This window comes from Cetorhinus maximus, chromosome 3 (assembly GCF_964194155.1).
Source record: "Cetorhinus maximus chromosome 3, sCetMax3.hap1.1, whole genome shotgun sequence".
In the NCBI taxonomy this organism is placed as follows: Eukaryota; Metazoa; Chordata; class Chondrichthyes; order Lamniformes; family Cetorhinidae; genus Cetorhinus; species Cetorhinus maximus.
Window position 1 is genome coordinate 138,274,661 of NC_135881.1, and position 24,290 is coordinate 138,298,950.

At 41.4% G+C, this 24,290-nt stretch overlaps 1 protein-coding gene across 1 annotated transcript in view; it reads right to left on the bottom strand.

The window, feature by feature from the left end:
* Positions 1 to 23,085, bottom strand: part of LOC144678935 (RNA-binding motif, single-stranded-interacting protein 3) — a 1,591,210-nt gene extending 1,568,125 nt beyond the window's left edge. The window contains exons 1-2 of the mRNA XM_078539043.1: positions 22,958 to 23,085; positions 22,288 to 22,502 (exon numbers count right to left, since the gene is read on the bottom strand). Of these exons, the coding sequence (XP_078395169.1) occupies positions 22,288 to 22,485 (198 nt within the window). The 5' untranslated portion in view covers positions 22,486 to 22,502; positions 22,958 to 23,085. The remainder of the gene's footprint in view (positions 1 to 22,287; positions 22,503 to 22,957) is intronic.
* Positions 23,086 to 24,290: the final 1,205 nt, after the last annotated feature.

The window sequence follows — 24,290 nt, forward strand, 5'->3', positions numbered from 1 at the left end:
CAGCTTGACTTACACAATAAAACATCAATCCAGAAGATAACACAAAACTGGGTTGTTAGCAAGTGACATTTTCAAGCACTGCTCATAACTTCACCAATGCATTCCTTACCGAGCCCAATTTCAGTGATTTTTTTTGGAGGAGATATATTCCAGTTCCAAAATTAACTGAGAAAAGACAACGCTATGCCTTTGAGAATATTGATGAACCATTTATCCCAGACCACATTCACTTGCACATTTCCGCCAATTGCAGTGATAAAAGTTCCAAATATTCAGTAATGAATGCCATATTATTATATGATGGTCCGTGCAGAATTAATTTGTCTCCATTCATCACAGTTATCAAGAGGCTATTGTTAAGTAGCTGCCACCCCCAAGCTCAGTGCTTCAGATGTGCCATATAATTGAGATAACATGTTACTTAAGATGTTTTGGTTATTATTCATGTATTTTTACAGCACAATTGCGATACAGCAACATCTGTACCCAGCAGGAGAAAACAAGAATTCCGAAATACAGTCTTTCGGCTGTGCAGTGAGCTTCTCCCCAAGGTCTTGATACCTGGCTGATTATGGAAACTAGAATATTAATTCATGCATAATGTTGTTCTTGGTTTTTAAATAAGTAACATCGAGCAAAGGGGATAATCCACCTGCTAATCAAACTCATACAATATTGATAAAAATTTAGTTTTATTCCTGGAAAAATCTAATATTTATTTATGTCATAAAGTTGACTTCTAAATTTTGCTTAACTTTAGGAACATTTTTTTGCCACTTTGAATTTATTTTTGTACAGTGCAATTAAAAATCAGAGCGACCTCAATTTTCTGTTAAAATTAGTGACAACAGTATTGGAAAAATTAAATTCCATGGACATATGGGGAAGGATTTTCCCAGTCCCTTGGAGGGCAGCCCTATAGGGGGCACCAAAAGGGATTTCACAAAAGTTGGCAATCTTGCCAGAGGCAGACCAAGGAGTGCAGAGGCTGCCCGTTTGGCAGTGACCGGCAGCTAATTTGCATAATTAACTAACTGGAAAGAAGAAAACTGTGGATGCTGGAAATCTGAAATTAAAACAGAAAATGCTGGAAATACTCAGCAAGTCTGGTGGCATATGCGGAGAGAGAAACTAGAGCCAATGGGCAGGGTTTTTATTCCGATGGGCGCCTACGATCAGCAGGCCATGGAGAGACCAGGGAATGGACCCCGACCGTGATCGGCCCCCGAGGGCGAGTGCTGAAGTCAATGCAGGCACTGGGGAGCGTGAAATGAAAGCTCCCTGAAGGCAGAGAGCTGCCTCAGGGAGCTGGAGAATATAAATGCAAAAAATAAAGATTTTAAAAACCGGGAAAAAATGTCCGTGCATCTGAATCAGTCACCAGAACCATACGGATGATGAAAATTCTGTCCAAGCATTTTTTTAAAATTGATATCAGAAACCTCATCCCGCCCGTGGATGAGGTTTCCTGAAAAATGCAAAGGCTGCCTGACTGATTCGCCTGCCCGCCAACCGTAACGTTGGATGGGCACCGATAAATCTCAGTTAATTACTACTTTAATGGCCTTAATAAGCCTCTTAATTGTCGGCAGGCGCGCTTCCGACTCTCACGCGCGCCCGCGAACAGATATATCATGTGAGTGCGCGATGACGTCGGGACACTTGCCCAACGCCATCACGTACTATTTCACGCTCGAGCGGGTCGGGAGCGCACCCGCATGCCAAGTGAAAAATTCTGCCCAACGTTTTAGGTCGATGATCTTTCGTCAGAACTGGGAAAAGTCGGAAATGGATTAGGTTTTGAGCAAGGGGTAGGTGGGAAAAAGGGTCAGTGATCGGATGGAAGACAGGAGGGATTGAACGATGAGGAGTTAGTCTTACAGGGCCAAAGAGAATGGTAATCGGGCAAGTAAAGAAACGAAGAAATCATTATCTGCCCATTTGTGGGTTTACTGGTTTCACCACTAGGATCTCCCCGGCAGCCTACAGTTTCCCTTTTCTCCACAGAACCACGTCCCCATCCCCACCCCCCTCCTCCCACCTCCACCCCCCACCCCACTCCCACTGAAGGCCAAGCCCACGAAGGCCAAGGCTGGCATGGAGGGCCCACGAGACCGCCATCAATAACCCCTGCAGCCAGCCATCCTGTGAATGGGTTTCGTCTCTACAGTAGTGGCCTCTCAGCTATGGCCAATTTTTTTTTTAAAAGCAGATTCAAACCTATTCAGAGGGTGCCTCACAAAGGAAACACTCTCACCTTCCTCCCTTCTACAGCGGCAGCACCAAATCTGCTGGGGGCCTACTGTCCTTCCTAGGCTGCAAGATCTCTGATTGGGCCTGCATCTCAGGGACTCCCATCCCCAGAGGCAGACTCTTAATTGGCCACCTCTGGGAAGATCTCCCAGGCAGACACCCTGACAGTCAGAGCAAAGTTGGGACCTGGAAATGGCCCTGACTCAAGCTCAGAGCCGATGGGCAGAAGGTTCCACCTATGTTACTCCATAAGATGCACAGCTAAAGTCGCTAGCAACTTGGATGATTGACAGTTAGATAAGCAGGTTAGTTATATCAGTTGGTCAGCAGCAGAAGTAATGTTACAGCAACTTAGCTTCACTGATACGAAGGGCGAGGTTTTACTGCAGCCTTCGGAGCCTGATGTTGGGACCAAACACAGGTCCCGAGCTTCCCAGGAGTCAGACAGGGGAGCCATTTTCCCAAAGGTGGTTTCCTAATTGGCTGCCTCCACACTCGCTCTCCTAGTAAGGATGGCAGGCAGATTCCTGGTAATGCTGGCCCAAACACAGGCCAGCAACTCTAAAGTCTAGGAGGCCCCACCAAGAGAGATAGGTGCTGTTGACACAGGTAGGAGAGCACTAGGGTGCTTTCAAAATGAAGGCACACTTAGAGGGATAAAATTACATTTCTTAGAAGGCAGAAGGCAGCAGGGCCTTCGTATTGGAGGTGAAAGACCGCCAGGGAGATCTGCCACCCTGTCAGTGGGGCATGGAACCTCTGGCTCCAATGCTCCCCACTCACAGCCTACTGCAGGATAGCCATCTACATTAAGCTGGTGACCTCCCTACACAGCAAGGGGTGGCTACTCTGCTGGCAGAAAAATGCCAATAGACCCTCTAAATTTCCCCTAAGCCTTTTAAATCGGCTGCCTGCCTCCATTCAGTGGGCAGCAATCCGCATTCCCACCTACTACTGGAAAACATTCCCAGTGGCGGGAATGCATCAGGGATCCAACCTGACTTGGCTCCCCACTATTTTCTCACCTTATTCCCCACTCCCACCGCCACTCCCACTGCCTGCCTCCACGTCTGCCTCCACAGGGCCAGGGAAATTCAGCCTAAAGTCTGTTTTAGTCATAACATTTTTTTTAAATGCTTTCAGACCTTAATTTCAAAGCTGCAAGAAACTAAAAATGTTGGGATATTCAACCTTAAATATTTATATAGACTGCCACCCCAGTCCAGTATCACATATAGCTGAAACAGCACAATATTTTGCACATATTGTGGGAAAAATTATAAGCAACTGGCAAGTTAATGGTAAATACCATTATTACTGTTATTTTTCCATTTCTTGTATTTGTTTAATAAAACAGCCACTGATTGTTACTTCACAGTGTTCAACTACTGATTATCCCTTGATAATCTTGGAAGTTACCATTTCACAATTATTAATTCTTTATAGATGCCACACACCAGTTACATACAGCACAATGACCACAAATGCCAACAATGATACCCACCATTGTTAAACACAGAACAATATTACACAAGAACTCCCATAAAGTGTATACATTATATTTTACTACCAAAATGATAGATGAAAATTATTGTGTCCAATTCTGGGCATCGCACTTTAGGAAGAATGTGAAGGTTTTAGAGAGAGTGCAGAAAAGATTTACAAGATTGGCGCCAGTGATGAAGGACATCAGTTATGTGGATGTTTGGAGAAGCTGGGGTTATTCTCCCCAGAGAGAGGTTGAAAGAAGAATTGATATAGGTAATCAAATCATGGGGATCTAGACAAGTAGATAGAGATAAACTATTCCCATTGGCTGAAATGTCAAAAACCAGATGACACCAATTTAAAGTGATTGACAAAAAAACCAATGGAAGCATGGGAAAAACTTATTTTGCACAGCGGGTGGTTCAGATCTGCAGTGCATTGTCTGAGAATATGGTGGTGACAGGTTCACTCGTGGCTTTCAAACGAAAATTGGATAAGCAACTGAGGAGAGAATGTTTGCAGTGCTATGGGGAAAGGATGAGGTAGTGGGACTAGCTGAGTTGCTCTTGCAGAGAGCTGGCACAGGCACAAAGGGCCAACCTCCTTCTGTGCTGCAACCATTCTATGATTCAGATGATAGTAGTAAGCCTTTCATATTTTACTCTCGTGCCATAGAGTGTCATCCGAATTGCAAAATAGCTATCTTTTTAACTCATATAACTCAGCTGATGGCGGTGAAAGATGCACTATCATACTGCTTCACTAAATGCTACAACAGATTCATGTATATGTTTCCATTCAAGTGCTTAGATAGAGGGCAAGACAAACTAGGCTGACCTTGTGCACTTCCTAGTACTTGGCCAAAGACACATGGAAATGGATCAGTGTTGGGCTGGCCAACACTTCTTTTTAAGAGAAGAATAACAAATACAGCAGTACAAGTCTCTTGTTGCCCAGCAAGAAAAATAAGAACTCCAAAATACAATCATTCAGCTGTGCAATCTCCTTCTCCCCAAGGTCTCAGTATCTGGCTAATTATGGAAACTGGTATATTGTTAATTCAGGCATACTGTTGTTCTCGGTTTTTAAACAGGAGAAGGTAGAGAGGGAAATGCACATATTCATCCTGCTAACACCAACTTAAATCACATTTAATTTTTTTTTGGGCTAGAACGGTAAGTGATGAAGAGGAACTTAATGAAGGTTGGCACAGTGGGCGGGTCATAGCACTGAATGGGCGAATATTAACAATAATTAACTAGACTGCTTACAGCTGTTTTATGGATGGTACCACGCTGTAATGGAGTAGTTTCAGTTCAAACAGTATTCTTCATTATAATATGGCATTAATTAGATTTTTATATCATGAACTTCTCCAGAAATGTTACAGTAGAATGAGTATGGCATCCTAAGTATAAAGTTTCAAAAACATTTCAACAACCTCTGTGGTCAATTATACATTGTGAGCAGCCAAAAAATTGTAACAATCTCATTATTGTGGTTAGGAGCCACTCTCCAGAAATAACTAGATATTCAGGCAATCAAATCGTCATCTTTCGCCCTTACTTCCCATCAATATTATCCACTAATCAAGCAGCATTTTTCAGCATCCAATATATAAAATAATCTATCAGATATTGCACCAATCTGGATGTACTATTTATTCCATAAATGAAGTGGACTCCATTGGCTATAAGCGATGAAGACAATTTCTAAAATAAAATAAATGTTGCATTTAATGCATTACTGTACAGTCTTCTTTTTAGATGGCATACATTTTAAAAGTAAGTAGACATTTAAATAGGGTTTACAAATTAAACTTACCATTCGTGCAGACATCTTTATTTTCAGGCACCGATAATTCTTTTCCTGCCGCTGTATGGAATATTATTCATGGAATGATAGTAAATCATGCCCTAGAAAGCACATGGGAGTTCTGTGCATATGTGTATATTTTAGGACAGTTAATGAGTTATAGTGACAATGAGTGTACACGTGATTTTAATTGTCATTAAACTGATGATGATGCCTCATAGTGAAATAGTTACAGTTGCAATGAAAAAAAATCTACTTTCATATTTATTGGCCACAAATGAGCCTATTTTCTGAGTCAGGAAATTCAAAGTGCCCTGCAGTCAGTTGATAGACAAGACCACAGATGTTCACTACCCACCCCCTCCAGCATTTCTGCAGTAATGAAGCATTCAACCTTCCCTATTTGAAACCACCTATAGTCCTGATTTTAACTTAATTTGCCTGGCAATAAAGCAGAAAATCGGACGGTGGGCCGAAAGATGACATAAAAACAGTCATACTGTTGTAATACGAAGTAACAGAAGCTGCTAAGCAATGTTCCCTCTAGGTTACGGGTCGAGCACAATTAGTCCCTTTAAGTTAATGCATGTGAGCAACCATGCAAAAGAATTTAAAGGGACCGCACACTTAAATGAATACGTTACGTAGACCAAAACAGAGGGAATTTTGCTGGTAAAATATTAATAATCTAATTGGCCTAATTAATTTTGGCTCAGATATTTACAAACTACTTGCATTCCACTCTTGCAAATAAAATATCAACTGAAACAGGAGACATCATTTATCTACTTGTATTTTCTGAAACTGGTATTCGTCTAATTACCAAATTTCTAAGATCTGAGCTATGATTGATTCCTGTAATAGAAGCCGCCTTCCTGTATTGTTAACCTAAGTCTGTAAGAGGTGCCCAACATTTTTCACAAATAAAAAATAAGCAAAATAATCTCTTTCTTTGGAATAGCACTATAAAACAATCCACAATTGGTCACAGAATAAATTAGAAATGAGTGCTGGGTCCAAAATTATTTGAGAGTTTATATCTGTTCTTCCAGTGAACTCATACAACAAATCTCAAATTCACCTGATTATCCATCATTCAATGTATAATTCACTCCCAGAGCTATATTAAAGCTTCACACATTGTTGCCAATCAGTGAGGTGGCAGCCTAATAAGCAATAAATTTAGTAAAAACATTCTGTTATCAAACATTTTACATTCATTACCCTGATGAAAGATTACTGTTTGCATATGTTGGTTTTACACAATATCACAACCATTGAGAAATCACAATACAATTTTAACTGAGTTTCCGGGCATGAACCACAGCAAATTACTGCTGAAAGCTTGCATGACAATAGTAAGATAAACCTATTAAATATTTCACCCTGTCTTCATATTTTCTTCAGTATTTAAAGCAACAATGGAAGGCGATTCTTTATTATCAAAGCTCATTTCTTTCAATATAAGGACATGATCAAGTACGTCTCCCCATGGGAGATCACGAGGTGGGGAAAATAGTAAAGCACAAGAGGAGCCACTGAATGTGACAGGCATATCAAATCATTATGATTGCTAAGATGTTAAAACAATATATGTTCATTATATAACCAACCTTGTTCAGATAATAATTATTGTTAGCATTAAAGTATCCATACCAGGATTGAGCTGGGGAGAGTCGATGCAAATGGCAAGTTGTTAATGGAGCCTGCATTGCTCATTAATATTCAGGAAAACTGTAGTGGGCACAGACAGCCAGGAAATAGCTCACAAAGGATGAAAGCTTCCAAAATCATATATGGAGAGTGAGGAAAAGTAGAATAGATGGAAATGGATAGGAACTACAGGCAAGAGATATCTATTTGATGATTCACTTAAATTATTTTTAGCCGTACACAGAATGTCTCAATGCATAACGTTCACGGCCAAAGTAAACCTTTGGTTTGAGTTATAGGTACTTAACACTAGCTTCTTAGTGTAAGTTTAATCTGTAGATATTACAGCATCAAAAATAGTTCCTTGGAATCATCATGGATAATAGCAAAGAGCAGTGATACAGCACTCAAACATAAACTGGACTGATTCACAATTCACGGCAAAGAATAAGGTAGAATTGGGGCAGGAACGAGATGAAAAAAAAATTAAAAGTGATGAAACGAAAATTGGAAGATGGATTGAGTGGGATGGTCTGACTTGGCTTTTCTTATTCTTATATTCTTACTTTTTTAACATTGCTAATGTTACTTGTACAACCTTTTCACCGTCATGCCAGAAGTTAATTAATTTCTGTGTAGTTTAATTGAACATGATACTGCTAGATCTATGCACACGCACTGTGTCAATACAATACATTTCATGTCTGTTTCAGAATACAGGCCCAGATCTTTAACAATTTCAGTTTGGTGATTATACAGGAAGTGTTTGAATAAGACTACAAGAACAGTGCAGATCTAAAGCCATTGATTTACTGGGCAGTAAGGTTTTCTGGTACAGGAGAGATATAATTTATAGGTTAACTAGTTAAATGACCTAATATAATTATAAATAATTGTTGAGTGATATTTTCAAATTTGAAACCTAACTAGATAAATAAAACACAACAAAGATGGCAGGGCAGATGATGTGTTGCAGCTGTAGCATGTAGGGATTGGTGGACACCTGTGTGACCCACAACAAGCACATCAGCAGTAAGTGTCTGCAGCTCAAGGAACTTCAGCTCAGATTGATGAGCTGGAATCTGAGCTTTGGACATTGCGATATATCAGAGGGGGGGAAAGTTATATGGACACTTTGTTCCAGGAGGCAGTTACATCCCTTAAGTTAGGTACTACAGGTTTGGTCCATAGTCAGGGACAAGAGGATGTGTCTGCAAGTGAGGGGATCCAGAAGGTAGCAATGAAAGAGCCTCAGCCTTGCACGTGTCTAACAGGTTTGATGTTCTTACAGCTTGTATGGATGAGAGCAGGGACTGCAGGCTAGATAAGCAAACTGGCTAGAGCGCCATGGCGGAGGGGGCCATTCAAGTTGGGGGAGTTAGAAGGAACATAGTAGTAGTAGGGGATGTCATAGTTAGGGAGATAGATACTGTTCTCTGCAACCAAGAGCGTGAGCCGAAGGCTTTGTTGCCTGCCTGGTGCCAGAGTTAAGGACATCTCTTCGGGGCTGGACAGCAACATGGAGTGGGAAGGGAAGAATTCAATTATTGTGGACCACGTGGGTACCAACAACACAGGCAGGACTAAGGCTTTGCTGAGGGAGTATAAGCAGTTAGGGGCTAAATTAAAAGGCAGATCCACAATCCCTGAAGTATTACCTCAGTCATAAGTAAATGGGCATAGGGAAAATAAGGTCAAAGAGTTGAATTCTTGGCTCAAAGACTAGTGTGCAAGAAATGGGTTTCGATTCATAGGGTACTGGCACCAGTACTGGGGAAACAGGGAACTGTACTGTTTGAATGGCCTTTATTTGAACTGTGCTGGGACCAGTGTCCTGATGAATTGTATAACTAGGGCTCTAGAGAGGGCTTTAAACTAAATAGTGTGGAGGAAGAGTTTACAAGAGGGAGATTTAGAAAGTTAATGAGAAAGGACAAAGCGATAGGGCAGGGCTGCGATAGGGGTGGTGATAACCAGAGTGTGACAAGGAGGGACAGAACATACAAACATAAGAATGCATCAGGAAATAGGGTCAGAGACTCTGACTCGGAGTAGGGAGAGATCGTAAAAAGACAGAATTAAAAGCTGCTTGTCTGAATGCATGCAGTATTTATAACAGGATGGATATATTGATAACAAAAATATAAACGAATGGGGATGGAATAATAGCCATTACAGAGACTTGGTTGTAAAGAGACCAAGGCTGGGAACTGAATATCCAAGGGTATTTGACATTTTGAAATGATAGGAAGAAAGGAAAAGGAAGTGGAGTAGTTCTGTTAATAAATTATGAGGCCAGTACAGGAGTAAGAAATGATCTTGGCTCAGAAGACCAAGATGTAGAATCAGTTTGGGTGGAGATAAATAGCAAGGGAAAAAAGTCAGTGGAGGTAGTTTATTGGGCCCCTAAGAGTAACTACACTATCAGACATAGTAATTCACAAAATAATGGGGGCTTGTAAGAAAGGCACATTGTTAATAATGAACAATTTTAATCTTCATAGGGTTTGGACGAATTAAATAGGCAGAGGTAGACTTCAGGGTGAGTTCATAGAACGTATTTGTGACAGTTTCTTAGAACAATACCTTCTGGAACCATCCAAGGAATAGGCTATTTCAGACCTGGCAATTTTAGACCTGTAGTGAGACAGTGTTAACCTATTGATCGCATAGTAAAGGATCCTCTCAGCAAGAGTGATCAAAACATAACAGAATATATTTAAAGCCATGTTAGACAGGTTTTTGATCTACAAGGGAGTGAAGGGTTATGGGAGACAGGGGAGGAAACCAGAGTTACGGCCGTGATCAGATCAGGCATGACCTTATTGAATGGTGGAGCAGGCTCAATGGGTCAAATGGCCTACTCTTGTTTCTATTTCTTAAGTTCTTTGCCTTTGCTTCCTGAACCAGCAGGGGGAGCCACCAGGGTATGCCTGGCAGTCTCCATACCTGGCAGTGCCCACCTGCTACTGGTAAAATACCAGCAGTGATGGAATAAAGTCTTTAAATGGCCTTTAACTAGCCACTTAAGGGCCTCAATTGGTTTAAGGACAAGCGAGCTGTCTGCCACCTTCCCCATCACTGGTAAATACCAGTGGCAGTGGGAAGGTGATGAACACACCACCGTCCACCCTCCCACATGAATTTATACCTCCCAGCACAATCCTTGGGGACCGGTAAAAATCCTGGCCCACGTCTCTGGATCCTTAGCCCATTGTTGTGTGCTAACGTGTCCTGAAACTGAAAAGGAAGTGTGTTGGTGAATGTGGTACAATCTGTTTCAGTGACGTAGCTGACTGAATAGCTGGCAGTGTGTGCCACTTGTGAGATGTGAATGTGAGGGTCGCAGCAGTGCAAAATGTGTGAGGGTCAGCTGAAGCAAAGAATCTTAGGTATGAGTCATGATTAATAAAGATTGTTGGTAGGTGAGTATGGGGGTGTGGTAAATTGAGCAGTGCGTGAGGCTGGTGATACAGTTAGTGGGATTTGGCATTTGAAGATGCATTCACTGATGCTGACCATTCATGTGAAGACATTGAACTCTTTTGCGGCACTGTGTCTAGGTCCTCACAGATTGACTCTTGGCTTTCTGGTCTCAAGGTCTTTAGAAAGGTTATTTGGAGGGCCTTTGGCCCTCAGTGCATTAAGCACCACTTTCCTCCTCTATACCAAAGTGTCCAGTGCAGCTTTAGAGAACCTTGGAGCACGCTCTCTTTACTATTATGTCACAATTCACTCTTCTTCCTATACTCAAACTCTTTTCTGCAAAGCGTTTTCGTACCTGCTCCAGCCGCAATGCACATCCCCCTTTAAGAGGTGCAGGTCGCTTTAAGTGATACTAGTTTTGCACAAATTTGGGGCCCTTGCTGAGTCGCGTGTTACCTGCATCAGAAGTAACAGGCAACTGTTAATCACACTTCGTTATTTACGCTCTCATTTTTAGATTCTGTTCCTTTGGTGTTGCAGTTCACTAAAATTCTATTTTTGGAGATTTTTGGTGGTTTAATTTGTTTACTCTATAAATTAAAATAATGACCCATTCAGTTTTAACTAAAATGTGCTAAATTTGAGAGAACATTACCAAATTGCAAACACAAATTATTAGCTTTATCTAAAGAGCACCAAAAATATTGACATGCTTAAGGGCTTGTGATACAATTTTATTATTCACTCAAGAAGCAGTGGATCCAATTCACAAAATAAACCAGATCATCATATAAAATTTGCTATTTAAGTAAAATAAATGGTGTTAAGATACTTGTACACGTAGGCCATGAAATTCATCTCTGGGAGGCGACACTACACAGAACTAGTGCCACTTTACTGGGGTGCACAAAGCCACCAGCCACTTCAAGTATGACCCACATGGTGCAGTCTGTGTGAAATGATGTCTGCTTGGATGTCTCCAGTGTGTTCTGGAAGTCGACGAAGCAGTGCTATCCTGCGTCACACAGCCCACCTGACTGATACAACACTAGCTTACCTAATTTGGACCACCCTGGTTCTCACAATGAATGCACACATCACTCTGCACCATGAGGGAAAACTGGGAGTTGAAAAGGGGCAGAAGGCAGGAACATGCCTTCACCTTCAATGTTCTCAGCAGTGCCGCTAATACAGGCTCTATCGCAGCCAGCCGCATGATGCTGAGAGCCATATCCTCTATAAGGCTCAGGAAATGCAGGCATCCTTGTCCCTCACCAGTTCTGTTCTGCTCTTTTCTATTGTGTGCTGCCTTGCCCTGCAAGAGAGAAGGCAGTTTGCCAGTAATTGTGTAGCACTGTATTTGGGTGATGTGCGTGCCATAGCTGAATGGCTGGAAGTATGCGGAAGCAGTGAGAAATGAAATAGGGCTGATACCACTGGTTGATATGTGAGGGTGAGGTGCAGTATCTGGATGTTAGGCATGAATCCTGAGTGCCAGGTACTGCTGTTGGGTGAGTGATGGAGGTGTAGTGCATTGGGCAATGTGAAAGGTTGGTGGTGCGATGGGTAGGATGTCATATGAAGATGCATTCACTGACCTTGACCACTCGCATGAGACTTCTTGAAGGCCTTTGGGTACAAATACCAGGGACTGACCTCCCTGGTCACCTGCCACCACTCCCTTCTGAGGGTGGGATCCTTGAGGGCTTCCTGCCCACACCCATCACTAATGACTCCAGTGCTACATGTGTCACCCTGGAACCCTCTTCCCTGCCCCGCTGCTTAATTTTCCAACTTTTAAATTCCAGCAATATTATTCAGTGCAGCTTCCATGAAAGGGAGACAGATTACATTTAAGAGGAGCACTTTGGTTGTCCCACATGTTATGTGCACGACACTGTTTGACCCTCCCTGCTATACACAGAGACAGCCAGAAGCAGAAAGAAGAAGGAAACAGCATGAGACCCACTCGGCAATCTTGCAGATGAGATAGGTGCATTAAATTTATGTCCTGCCCACCTCATTGGAACCGGCACAGGCAGATCACAAACTGTGACCTCCACTGCCAAAAGCAAGGACACACGAATTTCTAGCCTAAAGATCCTTAAGCTGCTTGTAAACATTCCAGTGGTGAAAATGCTGATCACCCTCATCTACAGTGTGCTCACTGACATTTATTCATGCTAATTAACCTATTTTGTTACACAATATACAGTTCTCTCATACAGCCAAAGCATAATCTTAAAATTAACCACTTTTCTAGTCTATGCTGACCATATGAAGTGCGATTTTAACGTGGGCTGTGTTTAATTTGCTTCATCAGCAGAGAAACCAGTTTTTGGCTTTTGAATTTGAAATTGAGGAAACTTTGAAACCAATTTGTGGTCTCATCACTTTTGCAGAGTGGTTCTTAGTTATTATGAAAATCTTTTCTTTTACCTTTTCCTAAGTCAATCATTTAAAATAAAAATATCTAATGACTTGTGATGAGCAGTACCCAACATAAATGAATGAAGAGGGTTAATCATTTTGAATCAACGTAATTCATGGCTACAACTTTCAACAAATATTTAATCAGAAATGAAATTTTGCTCCCGCTTGAGGATAATCAAAATGAAAATCTCTAATCATACGTCCTGTATTTAATCAATCGACAGCTGTACTCCCACACAGCAGAGTCTTTCTCGAGCAGTTCATAAAAACTAAGCTAAACCACAACTGGTGACAGCAATAATGCCATTAAAAAAAAATGATGTTGCAGCTCAAAAAATGCATACACTTACAAAATACATTAAAGAGTGTGGAGCAGAATTTCGTTTTTGGTGTACATCAGGGTGGATGGAGCGCACAGAAATCAAGATGTCCACCCAATGTCATTTGGGAGAGGCCAGAACCATTTTCATGCTCAGGTCTCATTACAGTAATATCGTTGAGTGGTTCGTGCTAAACAATTTCTGACAGGCAACTCGTCAACTGGAGTTGAGAGGAAAGCTGGAAGCTCCTCTGCAGAGCTGCACCAGAAGTTTAGCGGTGGCGGTGGGGGAGAGGGGGAATGCGGTGAGCAGCTCAAGAAAAGATGGGGGAAGGCATTCCCGAGAGGGTGGTGCCACAGAGGTACCGGCAGTATACATTTTTGGAGCAACCTAGTGCAGTCCCTTTAAAGGACTGTTGTTCAATTGCTCAGTGCTCAGCTCCCGTAAGCAGAGCATGCACTCTACCCTGTAAAAGACCAAAATTGCACTGATGTCCTAAATACAGCATAAGACAATATTTTAAACATTTTTTTAATAAAGCTGTACCTCTTTCAGGCAGTATGATTATCTACCTATTTTGAGGCCCATTCAAAGATTACGTCAAGCTCAGTGACAGTGTTGTTATATTTTAGAATTTTCATCTCATTGCAGCCCTATTCAAGCTGAAAAATGGGGATGGATTGAGAGAAAACTTGCCCCTGTGATCTTTATTTCAAGTCACTTATGAATATAGCTAGCATCAGTACAAGTGTCGCCATAAAATTAGGCCTGAGACCTGCTCCAAGGTTTCTATCTGTGAAGCTAATTTTAGTGTCCATAAGTCAATTAAAAGAAACCCCCATTTAGAAAATAGACAACTAACAGATTATTCTAATGAAGTGTAGACACCCAAAATGTCATAATTTGTCTTTTGTGTTTCCAGATGCTCACTGGTCTGTGGCATCTTTCCAACTATTTGTTTTTAATTCATGCTTTACAGTATTTGAAGATTTTCCTATTTCATGCACAATTTTGAAATATCAATCATTAGACATCGGGGTGGGTGGTGGAGTGGGGAGAGTGGTGGTGTAGTGATATTGTCCCTGGACTAGAAATCCAGGGACCCAGGATAATCCCCTGGGGACCAGGGTTCAAATCCCACCACGGCAGGTGGTGAAATTTGAATGCAATAAAAATCTGGAATTTAAAGTCTAATTATGACCATGAAACCATTGCTGTAAAAACCCATCTAGTACATTAATTCCCTTTAGGGAAGAGAATCTGCTGTCCTCACCTGGTCTGACATTCATGTGACTCCAGATCCATAGCAAGGTGGGTGACTCTGAAATGACCTAGCAAGCCACTCAGTTGTATCAAACAGCAAAAAAGTCAATAAGGAATGGAACCAACGGACCACCTGGTGTCAACCTAGGTGCTAGAAATGACAATGGCAAGCTCAGCCATGTCGACCTTGCAAAGTCCTCCTTACTAACATCTAGTGTAAAATTGGAAGTGCATGGCCTGACATAGTCATACTCACAGAATCAATCTTTACAGATAATGTCCCAGACCACCAGGAAAGGTAGTGATACAGTTGGGAGGGAGTTGTCCTGGGAATCCTCAATGTTGACTCTGGACCCCATGAAGTCTCATGGCATCAGATCAAACACAGGCAAGGAAACCATGTACCACCCTCTGTCAGCTGATGAATCAGTGCTCCTCCATGTTGAACGCCACTTGGAGGAAACACTAAGGGTGGAAATGGCACAGAATGTACTCTGGGTGGGGTCTTCAATGTCCATCACCAAGAGTGGCTCGGTAGTGCCAGTTACTGACCGGGCTGGCTGAGTCCTAAAGGACATAGCTGCTAGACCGAGTCTTTGGAGGTGGTGAGGGAATCAACAAGAGGGTAAAGCGTACTTGACCTCATCCTCACCAACCTGCCTGACGCAGAGGCATTTGTCCATGACAGTATCGGTAGGATTCACCACCGCACAGTTCTTGTGGAGACGAAGTCCTGTCTTCACATTGAGGATACCCTCCATTGTGTTATGTGGCACTACCACTGTGCTAAGTGGGATAGATTTTGAACAGATCTAGTAACTCAAGACTGGGCATCCATGAGGCGCTATGGGCCATCAGCAGCAGCAGAATTGTCCTCAACCACAATTTGCAACCTCATGGCCCAGCAAAACCCCCACTCCACCATAACCATCAAGCCAGGGAATCAACCCTGATTCAATGAAGAGTGCAGGAGGACATGCCAGGAGCAGCACCAGGCATACCTAAAAATGGGGTGTCAGACTGGTGAAGCTACAACACAGGACTACCTGCATGCCAAACAGCATAAGCAGCAAATGATAGACAAAGCTAAGCAATTCCACAACCAGTGGATCAGATCTAAGTTCTGCAGTCCTGCAACATTCAGTCGTGAATGGTGGTTGGCAATTAAACAACTCATTGGAGGAAGAAGCTCCACAAATATCCCCATCATCAATGATGGGGGAGCCCAGCACATCAGTGCAAAAGATAAGGCTGAAACATTTGCAACCATCTTCAGCCAGAAGTGCCAAGTGGATGATCTATCTCGGCCTCCTCCAGAGATCCCCAGCATCATAGATGCCAGTCTTCAGCCAATTTGATTCACTCCACATGATATCAAGAAACCACTGAAGGCACTGGATACTACAAAGGCTATAGGCCCTTACAATATTCCGGCAATAGCACTGAAGACTTATGCTCCATAACTTGTTGCACCCCTAGCCAAGTTATTCTAGTGTAACTACAACTCTGGCATCTACCTGGCAATGTTGAAAATTGCCCAGGTATGTCTTGTACACAAAAAGCAGGACAAATCCAACCCAGCCAATTACCGCCCCTACAGTCTACTCTTGATCATCAGTAAAGTGATGGAAGAGGTCATCAACAGTGCTATCAAGCAGCACTTGCTTATCTTGGATTATGCCAGGGCCACTCAGCACCTGATCTCATTACAGCCTTGGTTCAAACATGCTCAAAACGGCTGAATTCCCGAGGTGAGGTGAGAGTGACTGCCCTTGACCGAGTGTGGCATCAAGGAGCCCTAGCAAAACTGGAGTCAATGGGAATCGGAGGAAAGCTCTCCACTGGTTGGAGTCATACCGAGCACAAAGGAAGATGGTTGTGGTTGTTGGAGTTCCATCAACTCAGTTCCAAGACATCGCTGCAGGACTCCCTCAAGGTAGTATCCGAGGCCCAATCATCTTCAACTGCTTCATGGATGAACTTCATTTCATCATAAGGTTAGAAGTGGGGATGTTCACTGATGATTTCACGATGTTCAGCACCATTCACGACTCCACAGATACTGACACAGTCCGTGTCCAAATGCAGCAAGATCTGAACAATGTGCAGGCTTGAGTTGACAAGTGGCAAGTAACATTTGTGCCACACAAATGCCAGGCAATGACGATCTCCAAAAAGAGAGAATCTAACTATCACCCCTTGACATTCAGTGGTATTAACATTCAATGGCATTACCATTGCTGAATCCCCCACTATCAACATCCTGGAGGTTACCATTGACCAGAAACTGAACTGGACTAGCCATATAAATACTGTGGCTACAAGAGGAGGTCAGAGGCTAGGAATCCTGCAGTGAGTAACTCACCTCCTGACTCTCCAAAGCCTGTCCACAATCTACAAGACACAGGTCAAGAGTGTGATGGAATGCTCTCCACTTGCCTGGATGAGTGCAACTCCCATAACACTCAAGAAGCTCGACACCATCCAGGACAAAGCAACCTACTTGAATGGCACCCCATCCACAAACATTCACTCCCTCCACCACCGATGCACACTGGCAGCAGTGTGTACCATCTACAAGGTGCACTGCAGGAACTCGCCAAGCCTCCTTAGACAGCACCTTCCAAACCCACAAGCACTACCATCTAGAAGGACAAGGGCAGCAGACGCATGGGAGCACCATCACCTGGAAGCTGCCCTCCAAACCACTCACCATTCTGACTTGGAGATATATCACCGTTCCTTCAAAATCCTGGAACTCTCTCTCCTTAACAGCACTGTGGGTGTACATACACCACATGGAATGCAGCGGTTCAAGAAGGCATCTCACCACCACCTTCTCAAGGGCAATTAGGGATGGGCAATAAATGCTGGCCTAGCCAGCAACACCCAAATCCCATGAACACCGAGAAAGAATGAGCAACTTCTTTATGATGTATTTTAGCTTTACCTTATTTTATCCATGAGTCACAATGCAGTCAGTGATTCAATTCAAATTAATACAGTATATTAAACCACTTGCATTCGACAGCATTCTTTGGCACTTCTTGGGAGGCTACAGATTATAAAGTCATTTACAACACATAGTATAATCAGCCTGACAAAACCAAATGTCATAAACATCTTTGAGGAGTCCATAGCGGTTTTATCTTAGTGAAGGGAAAAATAACAGAATGTTGTGTAAATTTGATACACTGACATTCAAGTTATATAACAATAACAAAAGCATCCCAGGACCATATTTAGTTTACACTGTGCACGCATATGCAGACACATAGGGCTGGATTTTACTTTGAGTGGTGAACAAATGGTGTCAGCTGTTATCCTTGCACTTGCCCATAGACTTTCTATGGGCTTCTGCAGGGCAGCTTCCTGTCAACCAACCATCCAAAACAATGCAGCGCCCTCTACAGAGCATCTGGGACCTGTGTGAACAGAACAAGCAACTGCTTAATCTCCTAAACCAGCCAGGTTGAAGTATTGGGAAAGGAACAGTGCGGAATTTAAACGAGGAAGTGTAATTTAGAATAATTAATTCAGTGTCTAATCAGGTACAGCGAGCAAAATAAAGAGATAGAAAGAAAGACTGGATGAAAAGAAGGCTAAAAGAGACACCACTAATAATTAAAAGTTGGAGGAATGAGAATCCACACTTATAAAAGTTATTTTTTAGTTCCAGAGAGTTTATTTGGTGATAATTAAGACATAAAAGGGTATTTAAACTGAAATGGGCAAGCTCTAACTTTTTTGGCAAGTTTAGCCCATATCTACAATTTGTACAGGGACTTCACGCCATTTAATATTTTTGAATGAGAAGCCTGATGGTGAGATGCTGCTTGTGCATGGCTTACAGAGCCGCAGAATATCTCAGACAGCAACCTCCAATTACTGAGTCTAACTGTGCATATATAATCACCAGAAGTTGAGCAACTGGAGAAGCTGGGGCTGTTTTCATATTGGCAGAGGAGATTTGATGGAAGTGTTCAAAATCATGAATGTTTTTGATAAGAGTAAATAAGAAGAACCTGTTTCCAATGGCAGAAGAGTCAATTACCAAAGGGCACTGATTTAATGTGGTTGGCAAAAGAACCAGAGGGGACATGGAGAAAGAATCTTATGTACAGCAAATTGTGATCTGAAATACAATGCTTGAAAGAGTGGTGGAAGCAGATTCAAAAGTAGCTTTTAAAGGGAAATTGGATAAAGATTTGAAAGGAAAAAATATTACAGGACCATAGGAAAGACCAAGGGAGTGGACTAATTGGATAGTTCTACCAAAGAGCCAGCACAGGCACAAGGCCAAATGACTTCTTTTTGTTCTTTATCATTCCATGTTTCTGCAGAGAAGTTTAAGGACTTACAAAGTATTTACAGCACAGATACAGGCCATCAGCACAATAGGTCGACAATAGACTTACAAAGTATTTACAGCACAGATACAGGCCATCAGCACAATAAGGGGCCCACACATCGTGTCCTCCTTCATCCAACTCCATCTATGTATCCTCCTATACCTTTTACCCTCATGTGCTTATCTAGCTTCCTTTGAATGCAACTATGCTATTTTCCTCAACTGCTCCTTGCGGTAGCGACTTGATCTCTGGATAAGGAAGCTTAGTCTAAATTTCCTATTGGATTTTTTGGCGACTATCATAATGACTCATAGTTCTGGCGTCACCTGCAAGTGGAAACATCTTCTCTACATTTACCCTATGAAATCCTTTCATAACCTTGAAGACCACCATCAGATCATGTCTCAGTCTTTTGTTATATAGAGAAAAAAAACCCGCCCGTTCAATCCTTCATAATAAGTATAACCTTGCAGTTCTGGTATAATTCTATTGAATCCTTTTTGCACCTTCTCCAGTGCCTCCATTCCCTTTGTTTAATATGGAGACCAGGAGTCTTCACTGTACTCCAAGTGTGGTCTTTAACAAAACATCGTGTCCTCCTTCATCCAACTCCATCTATGTATCCTCCTATACCTTATACCCTCATGTGCTTATCTAGCTTCCTTTGAATGCAACTATGCAACTAAGTTTAACAAAACTTCTCTGCTCCTCAGTTCTCTCCCTCTAGAGATGAACCCCAATTCTATGTGTTTTTCATTACCCTATCAACCTGTATCACTACTTTTAGAGATCTGTGTTTCTGTATCCCTAGTTCCCAGTGTTCCTGCACCACATTTGGACACTTGCTTTCCATGGAGTGTGTGGCCCCCTTATTCTACCTACCAAAAAGTAATACCTTGCATTTATCTGTATTAAATTTCAGCAGCCACACAGGCTTTAGAGAGGTAAGGAAGGTTGAAGATTAATGATAGAATGTATGCAAATAACATGCTTCTCTTTATTACAACAGTGGCTATGCTTGAAGAGGAACTCATTGATTTTCCAAACTGAAAGATGCTAGATAATTATTCTTTCTTTCTATGTCTATTGATACACACCTTGCACATCATGCTAATGGTCAAATTTTTAAGTTATATGCCAGATAAGAGTACAATGTACCAATTATTTTTTATGAACATGCATAGATTGCCTTAAGCTGACAAATAACAACTCAATTTTATTATTCCTTTCTTCCCCCAATTTTCTTCCCTAATCTTCTGAAAATATTGATTCTTGGTGGAGGAGGCAAGCAAAGGTAGTAAAAAATGATAATTTTGCATGTGATTATGAAACCTCTGCACAATCACAATGTGCATGAGAAAATTATGAAGGGTAACCTGTACACCTGTACGCTTGAAATGTGAATAAATAATCAGACTAAACATTGAGCTGCATCGTTGTGAATCTGTGACTGCTATATTGAAAGTTTAACCAGCTATCTCATTCAATGAATTCATATCCACTGCTGAAGCATCCTCACATACATTTTACTTAGTATTTTTAAATATTATTGTTAGATATTTATAGTTAAATGTCTGTATCTATAGGAAAACACAATGTCAGGTTCCTCATGGAAGTTGATGAAACCCAGTTTAAGTGACACCACCATCACCACCCAACCACCCCTGACAGCTGACTCTTATATGTCACATTGCTTATCCAGCATCTAGTCCTGAATGAGCCGAAATTTCCTCCAATTGAAGGCCAAAGCCATTGCCTTTGGACCCCGTCACAATCTCCATTTCCTAACCACTTCACCACTTCCACCTCTGTAGCATCGCCAAACTCAGTCCCACCTCAACTCATCGACTGCTGAAACCTTCTACTTCTAGATTTCACTGTTTGAATGCATTCCTGGCCAACCTTCCACGTTCGACCATTCATATACTTGCGGACATCCAAAATTCTGCCACCACAACCCATTCACATATCATCCTGTGCTCGTTGACCTACATTAGCTGACGGTTTGGCAATGCCTCAATTTAAAAATTCTCATCCTTGTTTAAAATTCTTTCATGGCCTCACTTCTCCCTATCTCAGTAACCTCCTCAGGCATTACAAAACTCTTGTGAATCCTCAATTTTCATGCTCTACCATTGACGGCCATGCCTTCAGCTGCCTAGGTCCTAAGCAAAATGAAAAGGGAATGGCAGTGCCTGAATTCAAACACATCTGCTGCGTCATTTCTTCTAACTTCTTCCAAATCAAGATACCAAAGACAGAAAATTAGGCAAAAAATTCCAATCAGATACAATCACTTTCCCAAATAGAAATAACAATAGTTAATTTCATTCATGATTTGGAATCAAAAAGCTACTATACATTGCAGCATAATATACTAAAGCATTAAAGTCACATTGTTAATATTACATACTTAATTTTGACCAAAACAGAAACACTTTTATTTCCATGTGTAAAATATAAATTACACGTCATAATGGGTGGATATTAAATGAACTGGATATAAATGTATCTCAATCGTATAATTCCTTCAGAAATGCAAAATAATACATATAAATTCATTGACACAACCTTTGTGCTCTTAGATGTGGCAAAATGTGTTCTTTAGTTAGAGATAGTCTTTAATGGAAAAAATAAAACACAAATCCTTCATGTGAACTACGTAAAACTTGAACAGCTAGATGGACAAAATTTTTTGAGGGAATTTGGAATCTCAAATCTTCAATAAAACTGAATAGATAAAATTGACTTATTATGACACAATAGGCCATAAATTGTGGGGGTGGGGCGTTATTAACAGAACATGACAACTGTTAATGTTCATACAAGTGTTTATAGGACATTCTATTTATTTCCAATGAGCCAATGTCTTTTAAAATTGCGGACAGAGGAATGTCATACCAGTGTGTTAAGAATTTGGCTATTAATGTCACCAAAAGTAATTTCTGAGGTTTGTATTTCATCTAAGTATTTATTTTTAAGTCCAAATCTATAATTGATAACTAAGAATTTAATGTTATTGTAACTAAGTACCACCTTGTCTTGTAAATCAACGCATTTCAACAATCTTCATAATGTCATATTTCCTGTTGCTCATTCACAATTACCAGAATCATTAATGCTTGTCACTGTCACAGCTAGAAACATTATAGAAGACTTGATCCATGGGTTTTGTAGACAATTTTGTGCCACTCCTCATTCAGTACAAAGCAGATGCTAAAAGGGATTTTAAAAAAAATTCTGCAGTTTAAGAAAAAAAGTAAGGATATTGAAGGTGTCCTTACCTTCTTGTCTTCCTGATCATTTGCTTGCCGCTTTTCCTGACTGTGGCTGTCACTGGCTGTTGCACTCTCCTCTTGCTGCCCATCCTGCTGCTGTTGCTGCTGCTGCTGCTGACAGCCACTGCCTCCAGACCCCTGAGCGTGGGGGATGGGCTCCGAGCTCCCGTTCTCCCGACACTGAGAAACTCCGTTTACATCCATCTCGATCTTTCAATTCACTACATCGCACAATATTTAAAACAACAAAAAGCAGATTATCTCAACGCCGCCTTTTGAACAGGGGGTGCCCCGATCCGGCCAGCGCGCCCGAGAGCAGGAGAATGAGGCACAAATCGCGGACTTTTTAATTTGTCCTTGTGCAATGGCCTTCAATCGCCCCTAAAAAAAAGCAAACGCTAACTAAGCAGATCGCTAACGGGCGAGAGCAACTCGCCGTTCAGTGTGCTGTCATAATTTACTTTATCGGCTGCTATTGGATCGCTTCAACCACAGCTCTGGACCCATCCCAAAGTTACAAAAGAAAAGCAAATCTCAGGGATTATTGCAGTGGAGCTGATGGTGTTAGCTTTAAGAGCCGCTTAGAAATGACAACCAAAAGTTAAAACCCCCTCCCAGCGAATTACAAAAAGCACACACAACCCCGGATCGCAAATGCAATAAATGCTTTTCAAACCTGTGAAATGTGGCGCCGATGATGACACTCGGGCATTCACACGGCTATTTTGGTTCCGATGTTGTTCATCTATCCTCTGTGTGACCGTGGCTCTCTCACTCAGGCTCAGCCGGCGTCGCGCCACGCAGCATTGCACAAGGAGAACTGGAGTAAAGGGAAAGCAAGGGGGGAAATTCAGAGAGGAAATCGAAATCTCTATTTATCCACTGGAGTCTTGAAGAGCCTACTGTTTGCAGTTTCACAGATAAAAGAGGGCTCACATTAAACCAATCTCTATAATAATAAAACTCTTTTAAATGGGCCTCAAGTAAAATTGTATCAACTTCAACAATTATTACTCAGAGGTACATTTCCAGTAATTTCTTTCACCCTCCCCCCCATCTATTATAATATAGTACAGTGGTATTACAATATAGGCCTCACTGCATAAATATACACTGATGGAAACTAAAGTTTCTAAATTAAAATACTAGTGTGTTTTGGCGTATTGAACCCAGCAAGTTTTCAAAACTACTAAAATTTGAAAACTCCCCAGACGTTAATATTATACAATGTGCAATATTTCAACAATAATTAATGCAAAAGATGGCATAATTGACATTCATGTTTTCAAAAGATGAGTTATATAATAAATAATAGACAGTGGTTGTGTTTCAGAGATGATAATTTATTCAATGATATAAATAATGTCACAAAGCATTAGAGAGTTGATTGAATATGTCAGAAAGTTCATTTGAGCCTATTCCTCTATGTGTTTTATTGTATTTTAAGATCCATTAACTGATTTCTTGTTCACAGTGAGTTGGGGTAATTTTCACCTTCACCACAAACCCTCTGCAAATTGCAGGCGATTCACTCACTAGATTACAAACCAGGCAACGAAGGTAAAATTGCTCCAGTGTTTATGCTGCTTAGGGTATACCATCTGCACCATTAATTTACAGTGACTGAACAAGTCAAATTATATTTATATGAAACAGTATTCTGGGAAAACATAACTTAAAAAAAATACCAAATGCATATATATTTAATGTTGTTTTTTGATCAGTTTTAAAGCTGAGAATGCAAAGCAAAATGTTGAAGTTAGCTATGAAGGAATTTTAATGTGTGTTACCCTTCCCACCACCTCCCCCCATCCCCACAACCCCCACAACAATGGCTAAGAGTGGATCGGGGGAGTGGGTTAGAATGATTAAATCATCAAATTTGGGAAATCCATCAGAAAAGCACCTATTTCCATTTTAACTGTGGCTGATTTCAGGGCATCTGAGTGACTACCTCTGGTTCTGTAACAACAACAACTTGCATTTAGAAGGCACCTTTAAGTAGTAAA